The following is a 19592-nucleotide window of genomic DNA, read 5'->3' on the forward strand; positions in this document are numbered from 1 at the left end:
TCCCTCCCCCCAGCTGGCTGGCTAGATATGATTTAAAAAAATGAGCCCCTTACAGTTCCAATCCACTTGTGTATTTCCTGTCATATGCCCCTAATTAGGCCATTAACAGCTGTCAATTTGTGTGATTAGCCCCCAGGAATGTGTACAGACGATCTAACCTTCGCCAGCTAAACTGCACGCTTCATTGACTGTATGTGATAAACTGCGCTATTTGATTGGCTGAAGGAGATGCATTCAACTTATGAAATTCATCGATATATTTAGCTATAGGTAAATGTTTACAAATGGCTGCCGCATGGGACTTGTGAAAAACAATATCCTCCAATTACCTTCAGTCGAGCGGTTAAGGAAACAACTAAAATAATTTCTGAATGAATTCAAACATGCCGCAATAAACGATGTACCTTAAAAGATTTATTTCATTCCTGTTAAATCCATGTCAAAATTGTTTATTTAGAGCGTGTTTAACCACACAAAGCCGATAGTTCCATACATATCCGCAAATGACATACACTTCGCGCGTTGTTTACCTTGAGTCGAGAGGTAACATCCGAAAAGCGAGAGTACTCCATTGCAATAGACATGAGGTCAACAAAACTTCGGAAATTCGATTCACTGAACAAATTTAGAGAAACCAAAAGATTAATTTTACTTTTTTATAACTTTTATTTACCATGTAACAAGTGTCTGTTTTAACGGTCGATCTTCTTTTGAGCAACATTGACATGAAAAAGTGCTCAAGAACTGAAAAAAACTACAACGTTCACAATTTGTTCCAATACAATTTCGGCATATATATTACTATTAAAAGATTTGATAAAATTATCATCAAATCGGGACAGGGTATACCCACTGAACATGTGGATATCGGCATGTCTCATATTTTCGCGATGTGCGCGCACATATTGTTCCATGCAACAATTTCTGGGAATCGTGAAAAAGTAAACGAATTTTCTTTAAAATAAATCAAATACTTGAAATTATGTGTTTACACTAGCGCAGTGGTCTGCAATTTATGCGCAAGTTTCATGAAGAGTACCGAAAAAATGCACGGAAAAGGCATACATTTTGACTATTTCAGTTGAAGTAAGATTTTTAATGCAATTAAACTGTTTGTTATTTCTTATTTTAGCGGTGTCTATAATTATTTTCAAGCGTAGTAATGTTATTAAAACAAAAAACTGGTTTGAGAGACATTAGATATACCCCTGTGTGTATGTCTGTCTGTCCGAAAATTCGATTCACTGAACAAATTTAGAGAAACCGAAAGATTAATTTTACTTTTTTTTATAACTTTAAATTACCATTTAACAAGTTTCTGTTTTAACGGTCGATCTTCTTTTGAGCAACATTGACATGAAAAAGTGCTCAAGAACTGAAAAAAAAACAACGTTCGCTATTTGTTCCAATACAATTTCGGCATATATATTATTATTAAAAGATTTGATAGAATTATCATCAAATCGGGACAGGGTATACCCACTGAACATGTGGATATCGGCATGTCTCATATTTTCGCGATGTGCGCGCATAGATTGTTCCATGCAACAATTTCTGGGAATCGTGAAAAAGTAAACAAATTTTATTTAAAATAAATCAAATACTTGAAATTATGTGTTTACACTAGCGCAGTGGTCTGCAATTTAAGCGCAAGTTTAATGAAGAGTACCGAAAAAATGCACGGAAAAGGCATAAATTTGGACTATTTCAGTTGAAGTAAGATTTTTAATGCAATTTAACTGTTATTTTTTCTTATTTTAGTCGTGTCTATAATTACTTTCAAGCGTAGTAATGTTATTAAGATAAAATACTGGTTTGAGAGACATTAGATTTACCCCTGTGTGTCTGTCTGTCTGTCTGTCTGTCTGTGTGTCTGTCACACTTGATGTCTGAACTCAAGTTCTTGTTTTACATGCACTTTTATCATGCAAAATGCTGATTAGATAGCATGAAATTGCATCATTTGAAGGTACCATTTCAAAAAAAAAAAAAAATCTACGACGGAAGGGGACACCCCTCCCGTACCCTCCCCAGTTGAGCCCCCCCCCCCCCCCCCTCGGAAAAATTCTGGATACGCCTCTGCAAGCACCGTGTTTTTTCATGAAATGGTTCAATAATAAATTGTGTAGAATATTTTATACTAGCAATATGGTTTGAACGATGCAGAGAGAAAGAACGGTAAAACACTTTTTGTCTTTTACCTGAACTTTTTATCTTTTTGTCGGATGGCCGGTGACTTATTCAAATTAATCAAATGTGTCAGCCAATTGTGTGCATCAAAATTTGAATTTCTTTTTTTATTCGAATCAAGTTCAGTTTTTAAGTATTTTATAATGTGTACCTTTGTAAGTGAAATAAAACCGTATAATAAAATATAAAAACGGACTACTTAAATACAATAAGTGGGTTTGTTCTAATACAATTACACATTCTATTATCAATGGCATTATACAGTATTAACGTTCGACTGTTGAAAAAACTTAAGTCATGAGAAATTCTTTGTAAACAAACGTTTTAAGCAAAATAAAAAGTTTGTTCCAGATATGGTGCTACATTATTTGTTTAGGAGAATGGATCCAACGCGTACAGTGAACATTTTGTTTACAAATAGTGTAGATTTTCCACTCACAAAAAAACGATACATTACTATCAGACAAACAATTAGTCGATTTCATGCATTTTGTAGCCTAAACGGTAAAATTTGGATGGGGCATTACTTCGACAAATCATATTTGTGAAGTGCTACTCTTTGCACATACTGATACATGAATTATTCGTACCCTTTAAATTACGTGTCATTTATATAACAACATTCCGTTAGTCACTGTGTTGTAACAAACATATAATTCAATTTAAATGTAAAATAAAATTTAAGTAAATTTCTGAAGCCACAAGACCCAGAGTTCGAATACATATTGTGAAAATAATATTGCTGTCCTCTACCAAATAAACACGAAGTGTTCCTACAGATTCAACAGAAGGAACCAAACTTACAATTAGTTTTTTATAACAACGAACCAATTGCCAATTAATGTAGTAAAGGAACACTTGTTCGCAACAGCAAATAAAAACTACAAATTAAGGGTAACCGCCCTGTATAACTACAAGAATAGCATAAGGTGTTTCGACCGGATTTCGGGAGCTTAAAACCTCAAGTTTGACCCAGAATTATGATTTGATAATTAAGCGTAAATAAACATTAATCTTATAATATCATGATCATAATTAAACTACAATCACGAGAATACAGTTTCATTTAATTAACATCTTATTACCACAACTGCATTCATCTCTCAAGGTCAATATTACATTTACGAGTTAATAATAAGACAGAATGTAACAATATGCAAATACAATAATGTATATCACGGATTAAGATTGTCGATATATAATGATCAAAGCAGAACTGTGCGGTGCGATTTTACCTTAGAACTGGAGCAATCCTGAGCTTGCACTCTTACAATTGTTTTGATTTCCATGTGTCATGGTCTGCAGCAAACCATTATTAAAATGTTGCCCCTGAAGCCTGGAAGATCTTGTAGAGTTCCAATATCTGATGTCAACACGAAATTAGTTTTGGGTACTTGTTTTAGATTATGAAAAATACATTAATTGGTTGTACAATTTTAGAAAAAACTAACTTTCCGCACACAATGTGAATAGCCAATTTGTACAAAGGGACAGAACTTCAACATTCTTAGAAGAGGACTTACATACCATGCTTTATACCAAATATGACACATGTCGTTTAAGAGAAGATTCATTTAATACTATCATATGATCCTTGTAGCGTGGTCAATTTTGAAAATATGGGCGTGGTTTTAACTTGGTAGATGACTACTATATTGTGTAACAAACCAAATATTGAACCCCGCGCGTTGCGTTGTTTGAAGAAAACGCCCTTACGCTTTAATGAAAAAATCGTCAAACATACTCGTAACAACAAGGACCATTTTCGTACAGTTGAACCACATATAACCATCGAGCATTTGTTTTTGTAAACTTATATTACAGTTTCTCATATCAAATGCGTTTTGAATACAATTTAAAAAGAAGTGCAGAGGAACGAATTTACTAGAGCTTCCGTAATCAGTGAATATTAAAAACAGCTACAAACATTAGTATGGTGTGTAATTATGTAATGCAAGCAATATTTTGGTACAGTAATTATGTCATGCTAGCAATATTTTGGTGTATAATTATGAAATGCTAGCAATATTTTCATACAAATAAAGTATTTTACGGGACTTCAAGTACATTTCAAATTTAATTTGTTCAACCCGTAAAATTTAAATCGTCAGGAAATAGTTTCAATAATCTCTCGTTAGTGAATTAACATCGGTTAACTAGATGCGACTATCGTATTTACTGTTTATATTTACGTTTGCAAAAATGTTTACAATGTGTTAACATTTCATTACAAACTAACGAGATTTTTTCCAAACCGTCTTTTGGATCTAGGTTATTAATTGTTTATTTGCAATAGCACAATAAATAAATTATTTACAGGGACCAAGTTAAACAATCGCATGACATATATTAATTGATTACAACTTTTTAATTTTAATGATAAATTTTAATTTCAAAACTCATTCGTATACTTTTTAGCATGAACTTATTTATCAGCCGAAAATCAATTGAAGCTCGATTGCATAATTAATCATCTCAAGAAACTCTAGTAGACGAAACATTCGTGATGGCATCAACTGCTTCTATAACAGAACACCAACTATAAACAACATATGATTAAACTTGGAACGGTCAATGTAAAGATGTGTTGGTTTAAACGAGTTGGACATGTAGCAGAACCAAACACTTAGCCAAGAATTTATTACAAACCAAACCCGTGTCTTAAACTATCTCAATAAGATCACAAAAACGTGAATGCAAGAATGTGACTTGTGAATCGAATAATGCACACATCATTTAATTGTTCCCGTGTCGTAGGTATCATACTCTATTTAAACCATTAAGGGACAGGTTTTAAGTAATATTGAGAAATATGGTTCCACTTTAAAACATATTAAGCGACACAGTTAGAGATTCATCTACACAAAATTGCCAAAACAACAAGGCGTACGAAATGAGATTTCAGGTCGCCGTGGTGTAATGGATATGGTGTCCGCCTAGCGACCGGGAGGTCACGGGTTCGATACCCACCGTGGGAGCGTCTTTAGATCTCCCCCAAAGACATCAAGTACTGGTTCTAGGCCCAGATAACGGACTCGAGAGCGTTTATATAATCCTTAGACTTTCGATGCATTCGAGCTAAAATAAATAGGTTTAAACTAAAGGAGATTAATTTGTTTAATCCACATAACAAAACAATTTTCCGCTGCTTAGAGCCTCTGAAGTCTATAATATGATAACACAAGACTTGTACTTGGTTACCTTCTACTAGATCCACATTGTACTCATCAAACCGCTGTAATATTTAATAAAGCGAACCATAAAACGTAATAAACTATTTAGGAGAGATAAGTCCTTCTTCACACGACAGAGGAATTTTATCTCTCAAGTAGGTCGAGATTTCAAATCGATTGATAATGCTCAGATGTAAACTAATCACCGATCACTTTTGTGCCTATGTTAGACACAATTTCATTTTGTAAGCATTTATGGAATCACACTGATAAACATTATAGATAGTACTCAAATTTTCATTTTAAGCTGAGAACATTGTGTATATTGTGTGGAGAATAGCAGTTAAGTTGAGAACCCAAATGGCAGAACGAATGGAAACGCCATTACAATTAGCGTCGGATAGTGTGTATGATTGTCTTTGTTTCGGATGCGAAGAGAGTGGTCTGCAAATCGAGGCTCAACATTTCTGCAAAAGATGTCGACGCTACTTTTGTGAAACTTGCGTCGGTCTGCATAATCAACTTTTCAAGAACCATGTCGTTTTAGGGAAGGAAGAGAAGGCAGATTGGTCCCTTGCAGAAGCAACGATGAACTACATAACACAGTGTGAACAACATCCTGGAGAGACGATTAAGATGTTCTGTAAGGGTCACAGAAGGCTGTGCTGCATTTATTGTTTGCACTCGGATCATAGGTGGGTGTGGTAGCTTAGTCATAGTATTACAGTTGCTATAGCAGTAAATTATATACATTAAATAACTATAACTAGTTGTTGTAGAGAAGAATCCTTCTAAAAAGATGTAACACAAAGTTACTTTGCAGCCACTGATAGTATTTGAATTATTATTACTAGTATACATACATGTACCAAAGTATTAAACGTAATAGTTTGTCGTTAGTGCCTTTTAAAGTATTATGTTTCTCCTGTTCAAATCGTAATTATTCTCTGTTCATTTGGTTTTGGAGTTGCATTGAATTAAATTTTTGTTCTGAAATTTCATTTAATCCAATTACATATATACATTGTAATATTGATTTGGTTACCTACTATAGTGTACTGACACGTGACATTACTTTATTTAAATGTATATGCATTATAGACGATGCACTTGTGTATAAATTTTAAAAAACTGTCTGTTCTGTTCTGTTCACAATCTTATCTGTATAGTACCTTACCGCATACCAACGACATATTTAATAAAGAACTTCCCGAATATCCTTAATCCCCATTTACATTGATTTTATGTAAACTTGCAAAGACCATGCGCAGAGAAACGGATGAAAGCGTGTGTTATCTTTCCAAACGTTTAAACATAGTTTAAATGTTAGGTAAACATAGTACACTATTACAGTTACCGTTGCAAAACACCTGTTCCTTATTCTGTGTCACGATTATGTTTTGCTTCTTTATAATGACACTTTAATTATACAATATTTCTTATCGATTTGAAACAATCATGACACGCCGTTTTGTTTACCTTATTCATAAGTAGAATAGATGATACGCATAGAGGATATTGAAAAAAATACAGCTCGTGTTAAGAAAAGTCTAAATATAAAGAGAATATTAATACGAAATAAACGCTTATCACTGATATGGCTGGCAAGTGGCAAGCGGCATTTAAACAGTCAACAAAAGTAAAAAAGTGTAAAAAAAACGGCTATAAATACCTGTCTCACAATGACGGCGCCATCTTGGCTATGACGTGATAAACCCCTCTGGTTTTGCGATGTTGCTCATAAAAACAGGATGAACGATGGACGCAACGGACGTAGCAAAGTCTTATTTAAACATTGTAAATCTGCAGTTCCCCTGAGCGGCTTATCAACGGTTCGAGATCGTTTAGGTTCATTTTGGGGTATTGGAAATCGGTCTGCAAAAGTACTACTGTTCACCAAATCACTCAAAAATCAAGGATTCAATGCAAACTGTTGTATTTGTTTAGTACTTTCATTCAGATACAATATTTATCCACTCAGCCCGCATCGGCTCAAGTACTCGTAAAAGGTACTTCCCCAATCGAATATAAACTACACAATACCCAATGGCTGACTGAAAATTTCCCAAAAAGTGCATTTTCTGCAAGTTTACAAATAAAATTAGCACTTATACTCAAAATTTCAAGCCAAAATGAATGTAAATCAATATTTGAGTTGATTTTTGATTTTGATACCAAGCCATTAAAACAACCTTTAATTCCACATTGGAAGATTTCACGACGCCAATGTCCCCACTTTCAGGATTTTCGCGCTATTTTTCCCAATTGGTATGGTACATGTACTTTTCCCAATTGAAAAATCGCTGATCTACATTTGGAATCTAACATTTAGCAGTCTCATATAGATAAAATATTATTTACACTTCATGTACGCGTACTCTTCGTTAGGGGAGCACTGTGTTTAGATGAGGTGGACAAATGTTCGCACTTAATGCATCTTCCACCGATAGGTGGAAGTGTGTTATAAAAGCGCTTGTCCCCTTTCACGTAGTCCGTAGCTGATTTGATTAAAGAAAGTAACATCATAAAGAAATTGACCCAGATTATAGTTTGTTTAATTCTTCATAATTATAGTTTTATGTCATAAATCAACATTGTTGACTCGGCTTAACGTTTCGCTACCAATGTGCTCTCAATAACTCTATGTGTTCATGTAAAAAATAAGTGTTTGTGTGTCGTATAAAACAGAAAATTAGATTAACAATTATCAGCCAAGAATTTTACCAGGCCTACGACAGACAATTTACATTTTATCAAATTTATAAATTTGAATGCACGCGATATACATACTGAATCTATCTATAAAATATTACTGCGTCTATCTAAATTAAATTCATAACTTCTTATGAAGTTATTTGTCTACCTATAATCTAATCTTATCAACCATATCATCTACCTAATCATCATAATGTAAATTGGTATCTTTATATTTACAAAGTAATTCATTACAATATCTTCTATTTTCACCACCTACAGGCTATGTGAACAAGTAGTTCGTATCGGAGAAGATGAAGAAGAATTTGATGTGGAAGATCATTTTAAGGAACTCCCGGAAAACATTCTCGCTAAATGTGAGAAGTTTAAATTGGAACAAATTGACATGGAAAAGCAGTTTGAGACTCTTCAAATCAGTTATGATGAAACACTTTTAGAAATCGCGTCGGTGCAAAAGAAAATGACAGACGTTATTGAGAAGCTTGGGAAACGTACAACATCGGAACTACAAATAATGTTTACAAGAATAAATGAAACCTGCAAAAACGAAATGCAATGTCATACGGAGATAAATCAAAGATATAAACTTCTTCAACGAGGTATTGAATGTATAAAACAGGAAAATAAGCAACTAGTGTTTATATTGTGTAAGAAATATGATACGCTTTCTGAAGAAACAGATTCTTTGTATGAACGAAAGGACAACAGGGACATTAACTTCAGGTTCCAGTATGAGGCCTCAATGTTGCAATTAGTTTCTGAGTTAAGTAGTCTTGGAAAAATTCAGACATACAGGAACAATCCTAATCAAGTAATTAAAGTATCAGACATGACCGAGCATAATATTAGAGTCTACCCAGATTCCGGAGATTCCAACAAAGCTACGATCATTGGCATATGTGAATTGGCCGACGGTGAATTTATAATAGCTGACAGTTTTAACAAGAAAGTTAAATTGTTAGATGATTCGTTTAACGTTGTGTCTCATCTTAGTTTTCCGAGTACACCAAGACAAATGTGCAATGTAAGTGCATATAGCGTGGCTCTAATATTTGACGATAGGGATCTGAACTTTATTCGAGTAAACAGGCAGCGCATAATGGTAGAAAGAATAATAACATTCGAGCACTTCTGCCACGGTATTGGATACCACAACAACGATATATTTGTTACAGATGCGAAAACAATCTACTGCTATAGCATTGAAGGACAATGTAAACATAAAATCTCCCTTGCACAAGGTATGCTTTTACGATGTTTATAAGCTCGCCTTTTCACAACGCGTCCACGGTTAGCTTTTGAGATCCTTTTTGTCTGACCTGCGTCGTCATTGTTGCCTAATTAATTTCATTCAACCATCTCCTAGACCGCTGGCAAGATTTTAAAGAAACTTCAAATGAATAATCATTGGGTGACCCTCGTCAAGTTGTTCAACACACTCCGGTCTGAACCGTCTGATATTTAAAAAAAAAAACAACTTAAATAAAAATCTTCCCGAAAATCGCAAGGGTCTGGGATAATATTGAGTGTTTAACATCGTTATTTGGTTATATTTGAAGTTTTTTTCCAAATGTGTCATCGGACTCAACACTGGCCCCGAGCCAGGATATATATAGACTCATATAGGAAAACCTGTAAAAGAGGTCTTACTATACGTTTACAAGGGTCATGGGTTTAAATGTTTTGTTTGGAGCTTACTATGATGGTCATGTTCCAAGTTTTGTTAAAGGGATCTTTTCACGCTTTGGTAAATTGACAAAATTGAAAAAAGTTGTTTCAGATTCGCAAATTTTCGTTTTAGTTATGGTACTTTAATTGAAAACCTTTAGTATCTGGTCATTTACAAATAGAAATATGCGATTATCGCTATTTAAACATAAAGATGTAGATGTATTACAAATTGTTGGGTCAGACTGAATTCAATGTGATTAAGAATCTCACGATGCCTCATCAATATTGTTGTTGCTCCAGACAGTGAAGACTCGGATGAGGACTTAAAAAGGCAAACAAAGAAAAACAGAAATAACAGTGGTATGTTTAATAGCATTGAAATTCAATTGCTGTTCAAAAACCTAATTCAAAAATCTCTGAAAGCACTCGGTTCAAAAGTTGAACATTTGGTGTCTATTATTGTTTGGTAGCCCTCTTCTAAGACTGTTCAAATATAATTTCTGTGAAGGAGCATGACCACGGCCTGTGGGTCGTATGATTTATATTCGCTTATATAGATGCTACCAAATAGCGTTAATAATCTCCTCTGATGGTCCTGTACTACGTTTGTTCAAACAATGCCAATGTGGTTTACATAAGCCGTTCCCCGAAAGTAACGTGTTTCCCTTATATACATATAAGGTAATATGGAAAGCTTTAAAAATCCTGCTTCTGAAACCGTCTTGCCCAGATAGGTATTTCGCTTAAAATATCGTATGTTCAAGTCATGTCCCTAGCCTTAGGATTTACTCGATTCCCTTATTTGTATAAAGTGAATATATACAAATATTTCCCCTAGAAATCGTAAGGCCCAAATATTTGGCATTTGTTCGAGACTATAATATAATGGTGCTATGCCAATTCTCTTAATGTCGATTATACATAATCATCAGCAGACTTTGCAGCTACATTTTTATGGATATAGTGTAACTTTATGAACACTCTTAAGTACATATTTGTCATCATTAATCTTTATACTTTCTCAAATACATGCCCTTATGACATCGCTTTTTTTCTTAAAGACAAATCACACAATCTGGCTGCTCAGAACTTTAAAGATGTGTATGGTAAAGTTTCAGGGATTTAATATAAAGTGTTTTACATGAATAGTTGAGCCTTTGGTATCTCTTTATTCAGCACATACGAGATACTTACTCTTGCTTTTACCTCTTTACAGCGCGCAAGTGTGCGGTAAGCCCAGATGGGACAACTATATACGTCACAACCTCCGATTATGGGAACTCGTGCCTTACATTGAAGAAGGCTGAAACTCTTCAACCCCCTTCCGGTGAAATCAAACTTTACAACCCTGATGGAGTACATGTTACAGCCAATGGGCAGGTGCTTGTCTGTTGTGGTCAAACTTGGGATTCTTTCGGATCTAGTAAAGTCGTGCAACTTGATTCGGAAGGCAAAGATATACTGGCAAGATTTTCCGTAAGCGGTTATCCTGAATGTGTGTGCTACGGCAAAGAAAATGGAATTCTACTGGTGGGTCTCAAAAACAGTGACACAATACACGTGTTTAAAACAACCTGATGAGAGTTCTTTAACGCAAAAGTCTGAAGGTGTCAACAACTTGTAACTGACTCTGAATGAGTGAATGTAGTATTGAAAATAAGGTATAATTAAGTACACATAGTGTGCATGAACGATAATCATCAAGCTGGCTTGTATACGTTTGAAGCCTTTTAAACATTATTAATTAGGCGATTTCACACATATATTATTTGTCCAAGATGTTTGCTGTATTGGTGAATTTGGTTAACTCAATTTCAGCTGACAGACAACGAATATTTGTAATAAGATCAACTATTCATCAAATAGTTCGGAATTCATAAGCGTAGTTCTTGATGGTTAAGGTTTGCTTGCAGCCCTCCATAGATGTGTCACAAATCTGCGAGATCACATTGCCCAGTCCGTAACTTGACCGAATTGTCCACCGTAAAAAGAGAATACAAAGTTTATTTTTCGTTATTATTTTCAATGATCATGATTGAAAAGATATCGATAAACATAACAGACAGTCTTCTTTTAATGTGTATGCTTTTTCCAAATATTCATTTATTTTTTAAAGGATCAAACTTGTGAATTGCGCAGGAATGATAACGTCACGCTAAAAGGTACAGTGAACTCAATCTACAATTTTCAGAGTTTTTTCACAGTTAGAAATGGTGAATTATCTTTATAAGATCACTGATATTTCACTTTAAACTACGGAAAAGCTTTTTTTAGTTTATTGAAACCCCATTGTTTGTGGATCGTTAAAATGTTACGTTAGGCATAATAATACTATAAATTTTCCTTTATTTAACATTCAATGTTTAAATGTGTCTTGTTCTAAGAAAACTGGGCTTAATTCATGTGCGTAAAGTGTCGTCCCATATTAGCCTGTGCAGTCCGCACAGGCTAATCAGGAACGACCCTTTCCGCTTGAATGGTATTTTTAGTTTCAAGGAAGTCCCTCCTTACCGAAAATCAAGTTAAGGCGGAAAGTGTTGTCCCTGATTAGCCTGTGCGGACTGCACAGGCTAATCTGGAACGACACTTTACGCACATGCATTATGCCCAGTCTTATCAGAACAAGACACAAATGTTTAAGGCCTACGTTCTTTCCTTAGTATCCATAGGATGATAAAATACAGGCGTTTGTAACAACCTAACAAGATTTCTGTAACGCCTATATTTGAAAATCTAAAACAACATGCATTTGACAATGGCCCAGTACATAATACTAATGATATGTATTGTTAATTCCTCTCGTTCTTTTGTTTATTATATATTGCTTGGGATTGATATAATCACTTCATTTCTATTTGTGATCGTGTATGCTATCGGAGCATTGTTTTATTTAAATGTTGTACATCTTGTTTATGTAGGCATTTATTTTTAATCGTTTTGTTTTTATTTGCGTTAAAGGTCCACCGTTGATGTATATCCTTGTATTTAAATGTCTCAATGTTTCAATGTATTTCAGAAAAAAATCCTTTTAACTCTTATTTCGGGTGGATTTATTCATGGTTATGAGACATGCCTCGACAAAATCTGTATTAACTAGAAATGGCGCGGCAGAGGCCGACGCGTATCCCCACGCCGAATGTTTGACCTAGGTGTGCCCCAGGGTTGGTAATGGGGCCATGAATAGCTGAGATTGACCGTATTGTCATAAGAGAAGTTCAGTATCAATTTGAAGTGAATCAGTGTAAAAAAGAAGAAATTATAGTAAAAGGCAATTTTGGATGGGTGTGGTCTATGTGGGCGGGGCCCCAGGGTTGGTAATGGGGCCATGCATAGTTGAGATTGACCGTATTGTCATAAGAGAAGTTCAATATCAATTTGAAGTGAATCGGTGTAGAAATGAAGAAATTATAGTAAAGGCAATTTTGGGTGGGTGTGGTCTATGTTGGCCGGGCCCCAGGGTTGGTTATGGGGCCATGCATAGTTGAGATTGACCCTAATGTCATAAGAGAAGTTCAGGATCAATTTGAAAAGAATCCGTGTAGAAATGAAAAAATTATAGTAAATGGAATTTTTTAGTGGGTGTGGCCTATGTGGGCGGGCGCCCCAGGGTTGGGATTGGGGCCATGCATAGTTGAGATGAATCCTTATGTCATAACAAAAGTTCAGTATCAATTTGAAGTGAATCCGTGTAGAAATGAAAAAATTATAGTAAATGGAAATTTTTGGTGGGTGTGGCCTATGTGGGCGGGGTGCCCCAGGGTTGGGAATGGGGCCATGCATGGTTGAGATTGACCGTATTGTCATAAGAGAGGTCCAGTATCAATTTGAAGTGAATCGGTGTAGAAATAAAGAAGTAAATTTAAAATAACCGAAAAAAATGAGTGATAATTTCTGACGCGGCCCCACCCCAACCGCTATAACTTTTGACCCAGGGGTCAGATCAAAATTCCAAATAGTGCAGGGTCGCACATATGCTCATAGCTACCATGTGTGTAAGTTTCAAGGTTCTAGTGCTTTTAGTGTAGGAGGAGATAGTGGCCAGGACGGACGGACAGACAGACAGACAGACGGACGGACGGACGGCGGAGATAACCACAATATCCCCACCTTTTTTTCAAAAAGCGTGGGGATAATTAACAAGAATTATTGCTATTTGTAAGTCTATAATTATTTCTTTTCAATATGAATTGTATTTTTGCTGCTATGACCACCGTTCCCAAACAAAGACATTCTACTTGGAATTGTCCAGCCACAAATTGTGACATGAACGCTGATTTTGTCATGGAACGGTTAAATTGTTTATGGTATTTTGTATTGTATCAATCTCTTTTGTACGGAATAAAGATAATAAGACAGACATACACTTTGTTATATCTGTTAAATGTTATCTATTTGTCTTGTCGCGTGGCTAGTGACTTATTAAAATGTATCACTTAAACGTTTTGTCAGCCAATTTTGCGCATCAAAAATATTATATTATGGTTTAGTACTTTATATATGTTTAATCTTCGTAAATTAAATAACCAGATGGTTTGTAACAAACATAATATGCAGAACATTCATACGAATCTGATTATTAACAGATCCACTGACACATACACATCTCAAACCATGTTTTACTTGCTAGTTTTGGTAAAGAATCCGGAATGTGTTCTTTCTAAAATCTTGTTCAGTTGGTTAGCAGACTGTCTTTTCCGAGATGCGCTTTTACTTGTGTAATTAATTTATAAACGATAGTTCGTTTTCTAGACATAAAAACAACTTTCCAGTATCTTTGGACAAGATATTTCAATAAGACATAAAAAACAACCTATTTTCTTCGTTTTTTTTTTTTGCAACTTTGGATTTTTACTTTTTGCAATTTGTTAATACGTTTTATATGTGTTCTGAATAAAGAACCTGGTCGGCGGAAGAAATAAGAATACAATTCACGAAAGTATAACTTTATTTTTATGTTATGTCGAAATTTATACAGTCGGTATTCCCGTAAAACAAAAGAAAACAAGAGCACCGCCTTGCGGGTGCAGACCGCTCATCTATTTTCTTTTCAAAGGTGAAGGGACTCTCAATTTCAATTTCGGGGGGGGGGGGGGGGGGGGGGGGGGATTCTTGGGTGCGATGGTTGGATGGTTTTTTCAAAAATAAAACAATAAAAATAAATATTTGTGTTTTTTAACCGTTTCAAAAAAAATAAAATTTAGGGGGTGGGGTGGGGGGTGGGGTGGGGGGGGGGGGTATAGTGTGAGGGTGTGGTGGTCATTTGTGAGATGATCTTAAAAAAAAAATAAGGGGGGATTCGGGGAGGGGGGGCACGGGGGATGGTTTGGGTGGAGTCTATTGTGGTATGTCAGGTAAGAGTAGTTTTGTCAAAGTATCAATCAAATCTAATCATAAATAAAGAAGTTATGGCAATTTTAGCAAAATTTAATAATTTGACCTGGAGAGTCAAGGTCATTCAAAGGTCAAGGTAAAATTCAACTTGCCAGGTACAGTAACCTCATGATAGCATGAAAGTATTTGGAGTTTGAAAGCAATAGCCTTGATACTTTAGAAGTAAAGTGGATCTAAACACAAAATTTAACCATATATTCAAAAGTACTAAGTCAAAAAAGGGCCATAATTCCGTAAAAATGACAACCAGAGTTATGCAACTTGTCCTTTTACTATACCCTTCTGATAGTTTGCGAGTGTTCCAAGTATGAAAGCAATATCATGATACTTTAGGGGTAAAGTGGACCAAAACACAAAACGTAACCAAATTTTTAATTTTCTAAGTATAAAGGGCCCATAATTTCGTCCAAATGCCAGTCAGAGTTACATAACTTTGCCTGCACAGTCCCCTTATGATAGTTTATAAGTGTTCCAATAATAAAAGCAATAGCTTTGATACTGTAGGAATAAAGTGGACCTAAACACAAAACTAAACCAAATTTTAAATTTTCTAAGTATAAAAAGGGCACATAATTTTGTCAAAATGCCAGTCAGAGTTACATAACTTTGCCTGCACAGTCCCCTTATGATAGTTAGTAAGTGTTGCAAGTATGAAAGCAATAGCTTTGATACTTAAGGAATAAAATGGACCTTAACACAAAACTTAACCAAATTTTCAATTTTGTAAGTATAAAAAGGTTACATAATTCTGTCAAAATGCCAGTCAGAGTTACATAACTTTGCCTGTACAGTCCTCTTACGATAGTTAGTAAGTGTTGCAAGTATGAAAGCAATGGCTTTGATACTTTAGGAAAAAAGTGGACCAAAACACAAAACTTAACCAAATGTTCAATTTTCTAAGTATAAAGGGCCCATAATTCCATCCAAATGCCAGTCAGAGTTACATAACTTTGCCTGCACAGTCCCCTTATGATAGTGTATAAGTGTTGCAAGTATGAAAGCAATAGCTTTGATACTGTAGGAATAAAGTGGACCTAAACACAAAACTAAACCAAATTTTAAATTTTCTAAGTATAAAAAGGGCACATAATTTTGTCAAAATGCCAGTCAGAGTTACATAACTTTGCCTGCACAGTCCCCTTATGATAGTTAGTAAGTATTGCAAGTATGAAAGCAATAGCTTTGATACTTAAGGAATAAAATGGACCTAAACACAAAACTTAACCAAAATGTTCAATTTTCTCAGTATTAAAAGGGCACATAATTCTGTCGAAATGCACGCCAGAGTTAACTAACTTTGCCTGCCCAGTCCCCTTATGGTAGTAAGTAAGTATACCAAGTTTGAATGCAATAGCATTGATACTTTCTGAGAAAAGTGGACCTAAACGCAAAACTTTACCGGACGCCGACGCCAAGGTGATGACAAAAGCTCATAATTTTTTTTTTTTAAATAGATAAGCTAAAAATAATGGCCTAAGCAGAAAGAATTGTACACAATGATTGATATAATACATTAACAAATCTATTAAAACATAAAACACTATTTATGTTTTATTATCAAAGGTTCGTTTTTATTTCTATACAAACTTGCACAACACCATTTCTCTGATAATATAGCCTAAAATTGCGTACATAAGGCAATGTTTAAGAATGCTATGTTTGACAAGTGAACTATTGTTAGATGCTAATAATGTTTGTCATGCATTAATCTGGTCCTCTTATGCTGTTTCTTTGCACTTGCTGCAAAATGTCTATCTGTTCCTTTACGAGCCGTGCCTTTTCGTCAAGGACTTGAATCTGAATGACAATATAGTTGATCCGTATGTTTAAATAATTTGAACAATATGTAGTAAACATAAAACCAAACTATTGAATAAATACATAAGGTATAAGACATGGACACAATGGACACTACATTGTGCATTATTTACGACGACAAATCAACGTATTATCTTCATCGCTATTGTATATATAAGAAAAATACCTTGTCATCAACATCGTTATGTTTCTTTTTCCCTTTCTTCGCCAGTTGTACTATCTTTTCCATCAGATTATGATGCTTCTCTTCTAAGTTCTTTATCATAACTTGAATTTTTGAAATATCCTTAAGTAAAATAATGTCAATATTTATTATCTTCTACAATGCTGCTACTACCACCCAACTTAAACATATTATTTTTATTCATGAGATAATCATTATTAACTTTACTAGGTCCGCAGTGATATTTCTCTTAGTAATACAGCCTTATTACTTCGTTTTGGGAACATAAAACTGTCAATTAATCAATCTTTAACACTTTCCCCCATAAGAAGCAAAGTGAAAATGGGTATGTGAAAACAGCATAAAACCAGAACAGCCTGTGATTAACTTGCAGTCTGTTAATGTTTTATGCTGTTTGCTGCTCGTCAGTATTTAAGGGTTGGAAATGAAGCCTTTAAAACTTTAATCCAGTAAGAAAAGTCTATAATTAAATTTAACCCTCTAAAGGACTACAAATGCGTCAAAAAATTATGTGTCAAAATACGTATCTAAGTGGTAAAGTTTTAAACAGGTCCCTTCAAATTATAGCATTCGAAATAACTCATGTGAAAATCTAAACTCTGAGCTACACCATTTTCATTGGTAATGAACCGGATTATCAGGAAACTCTTTATTTGCCTATTAGCGGTTAAACCGGATACCTGAACTTTAATGTAGACGTCAAGGCCTGGTGCGATATCTTTGCGTATGCAGCCAGATAGAGCCTGGTCCCTATTTACAAACGTGATACTTTGGCATTTCAACTGTGAAGCAAACACAGCCAAGAAATCGTCGAAGTGATAACTTTCTGGCGCCTGTATATACACTGAAGGTCAAAAAAATAAAAACAAGCAGCTAAAGCTAAAATGGATATATCAATGCTTGGATTTTTAAACGATACTTTTCATGAGACCAAATGAAGTAAGATAATCATGGCATTGAAGTAGCATTCATATCTCTGATATAAGCCTGTAGTAGGGCTGGTAAGAACTTGTGGATATGGTATGTTTGAAACTTCCATCTTGCCTTTCGAGTCAATGATGATTGTCAAACAAATAAATTTCCTATGCACCCTTACAGCATTATAAGCAGTGTGAAAAAAAAACACACTTTTCAATATTCATTACATCGATTTTCCTTATTTTACCTTCAGTAATTTTAGGCGACAGCTCAAATGTCTTCATTAAAGATAGTGCTCCATTACATGTCAGCTGTACACGCTCCATGGTAGATTCGAGATTGCCATTATACCAGTTGTACTGAAATAAAATATACCATTGCAACAAAATCAATCATGTTGTATCATAACTGGTTTATAAGTATGATCACTCCAGTACAGCACTTATAAGCCCAACACTTCTAGCACATGTTTTCATGTACTGTATAGTTATTATATTCGTGTTTTCCTTGGCATAAAAAATCTCATCAGCTGTCATGGTTAACAAAGTTTTTCATGTAAAAATACTAGTATAAAGAAAACTGTACTTCTCTTTAACGGCCATGTTTTTTTATGAAATGCATTAATAAACAAAAGGGCCATGATGGCCCTGAATCGCTCACCCTACTAACCTTGCTACATCAACTTAAATTCTATCAGACTATGGCTAGCTATATCATGAAGTACAAATGGGCAAAATTTCAAGACCATAGCTAAAAAAACAAGATGGCCTTAGATCGCTCATCTGAAGAAAAAATGGTATAATACATGAACAGGAGCTCTACAAGCTCTTTATAATAGTAACCATGAACAGGAGCTCCTACAAGCTCTTTGTAATATTAACCATGAACAGGAGCTCCTACAAGCTCTTTATAATATTAACCATGAACAGGAGCTCCTACAAGCTCTTTATAATATTAACAATGAACAGGAGCTCCTACAAGCTCTTTATAATATTAACCATGAACAGGAGCTCCTACAAGCTTTTTATAATATTTACCATGAACAGGAGCTCCTACAAGCTCTTTATAATATTATGTACATTTTGATTCAAGATGGCTAATAGACAAATGTAACCTGATCACATCATATCAATTGTATGGCTATACTCAAATTGACATTCTAGAGCACAAACAGATATGACCTCTTTACTGTGTTGAATTATATATAATCCCAACCCAGATTCAATCAAGATAAACATTCTGACTAAATTTCATTAAGATCTGATAAACTGTGACCTCTATCGTCTACAGAAAGTTTTACTATGATTTGACCAGATGACCTACTTTATGACCTCAGATGACCCATATACAATCCTAAGCCAGATTTCATAAATTAATACATTCTGACAAAATTTCATTCAGACGTGATGAAAACTCTGACTTCTTTCATCTACACATGGTTTTTCAATTTTGTCAAGTTACCCAAACGTGAAAAGGCCCCTTTAAGCAAGACAAAACACTTTTCAAATTTTGATACAAAGTCAAGGTCAAAT

General features: G+C 34.8%; 1 protein-coding gene across 2 annotated transcripts in view; it reads right to left on the minus strand.

Annotated features, from left to right (window-relative positions):
• Positions 1 to 19592, minus strand: part of LOC127838177 (valine--tRNA ligase-like) — a 74338-nt gene that overhangs the window by 14945 nt on the left and 39801 nt on the right. Inside the window, exons 23-27 of one of the 2 annotated variants that reach the window (XM_052365757.1) lie at positions 18308 to 18419; positions 17823 to 17986; positions 17125 to 17244; positions 16348 to 16937; positions 15079 to 15830 (exon numbers count right to left, since the gene is read on the minus strand). The exons of the other annotated variant lie outside the window; for it this stretch is intronic. Of the exons in view, the coding sequence (XP_052221717.1) occupies positions 16845 to 16937; positions 17125 to 17244; positions 17823 to 17986; positions 18308 to 18419 (489 nt within the window). The 3' untranslated portion in view covers positions 15079 to 15830; positions 16348 to 16844. Of the gene's footprint in view, positions 1 to 15078; positions 15831 to 16347; positions 16938 to 17124; positions 17245 to 17822; positions 17987 to 18307; positions 18420 to 19592 lie in introns of those variants that run through there. 2 annotated transcript variants of the gene reach the window in all.

This window comes from Dreissena polymorpha, chromosome 7 (assembly GCF_020536995.1).
Source record: "Dreissena polymorpha isolate Duluth1 chromosome 7, UMN_Dpol_1.0, whole genome shotgun sequence".
In the NCBI taxonomy this organism is placed as follows: Eukaryota; Metazoa; Mollusca; class Bivalvia; order Myida; family Dreissenidae; genus Dreissena; species Dreissena polymorpha.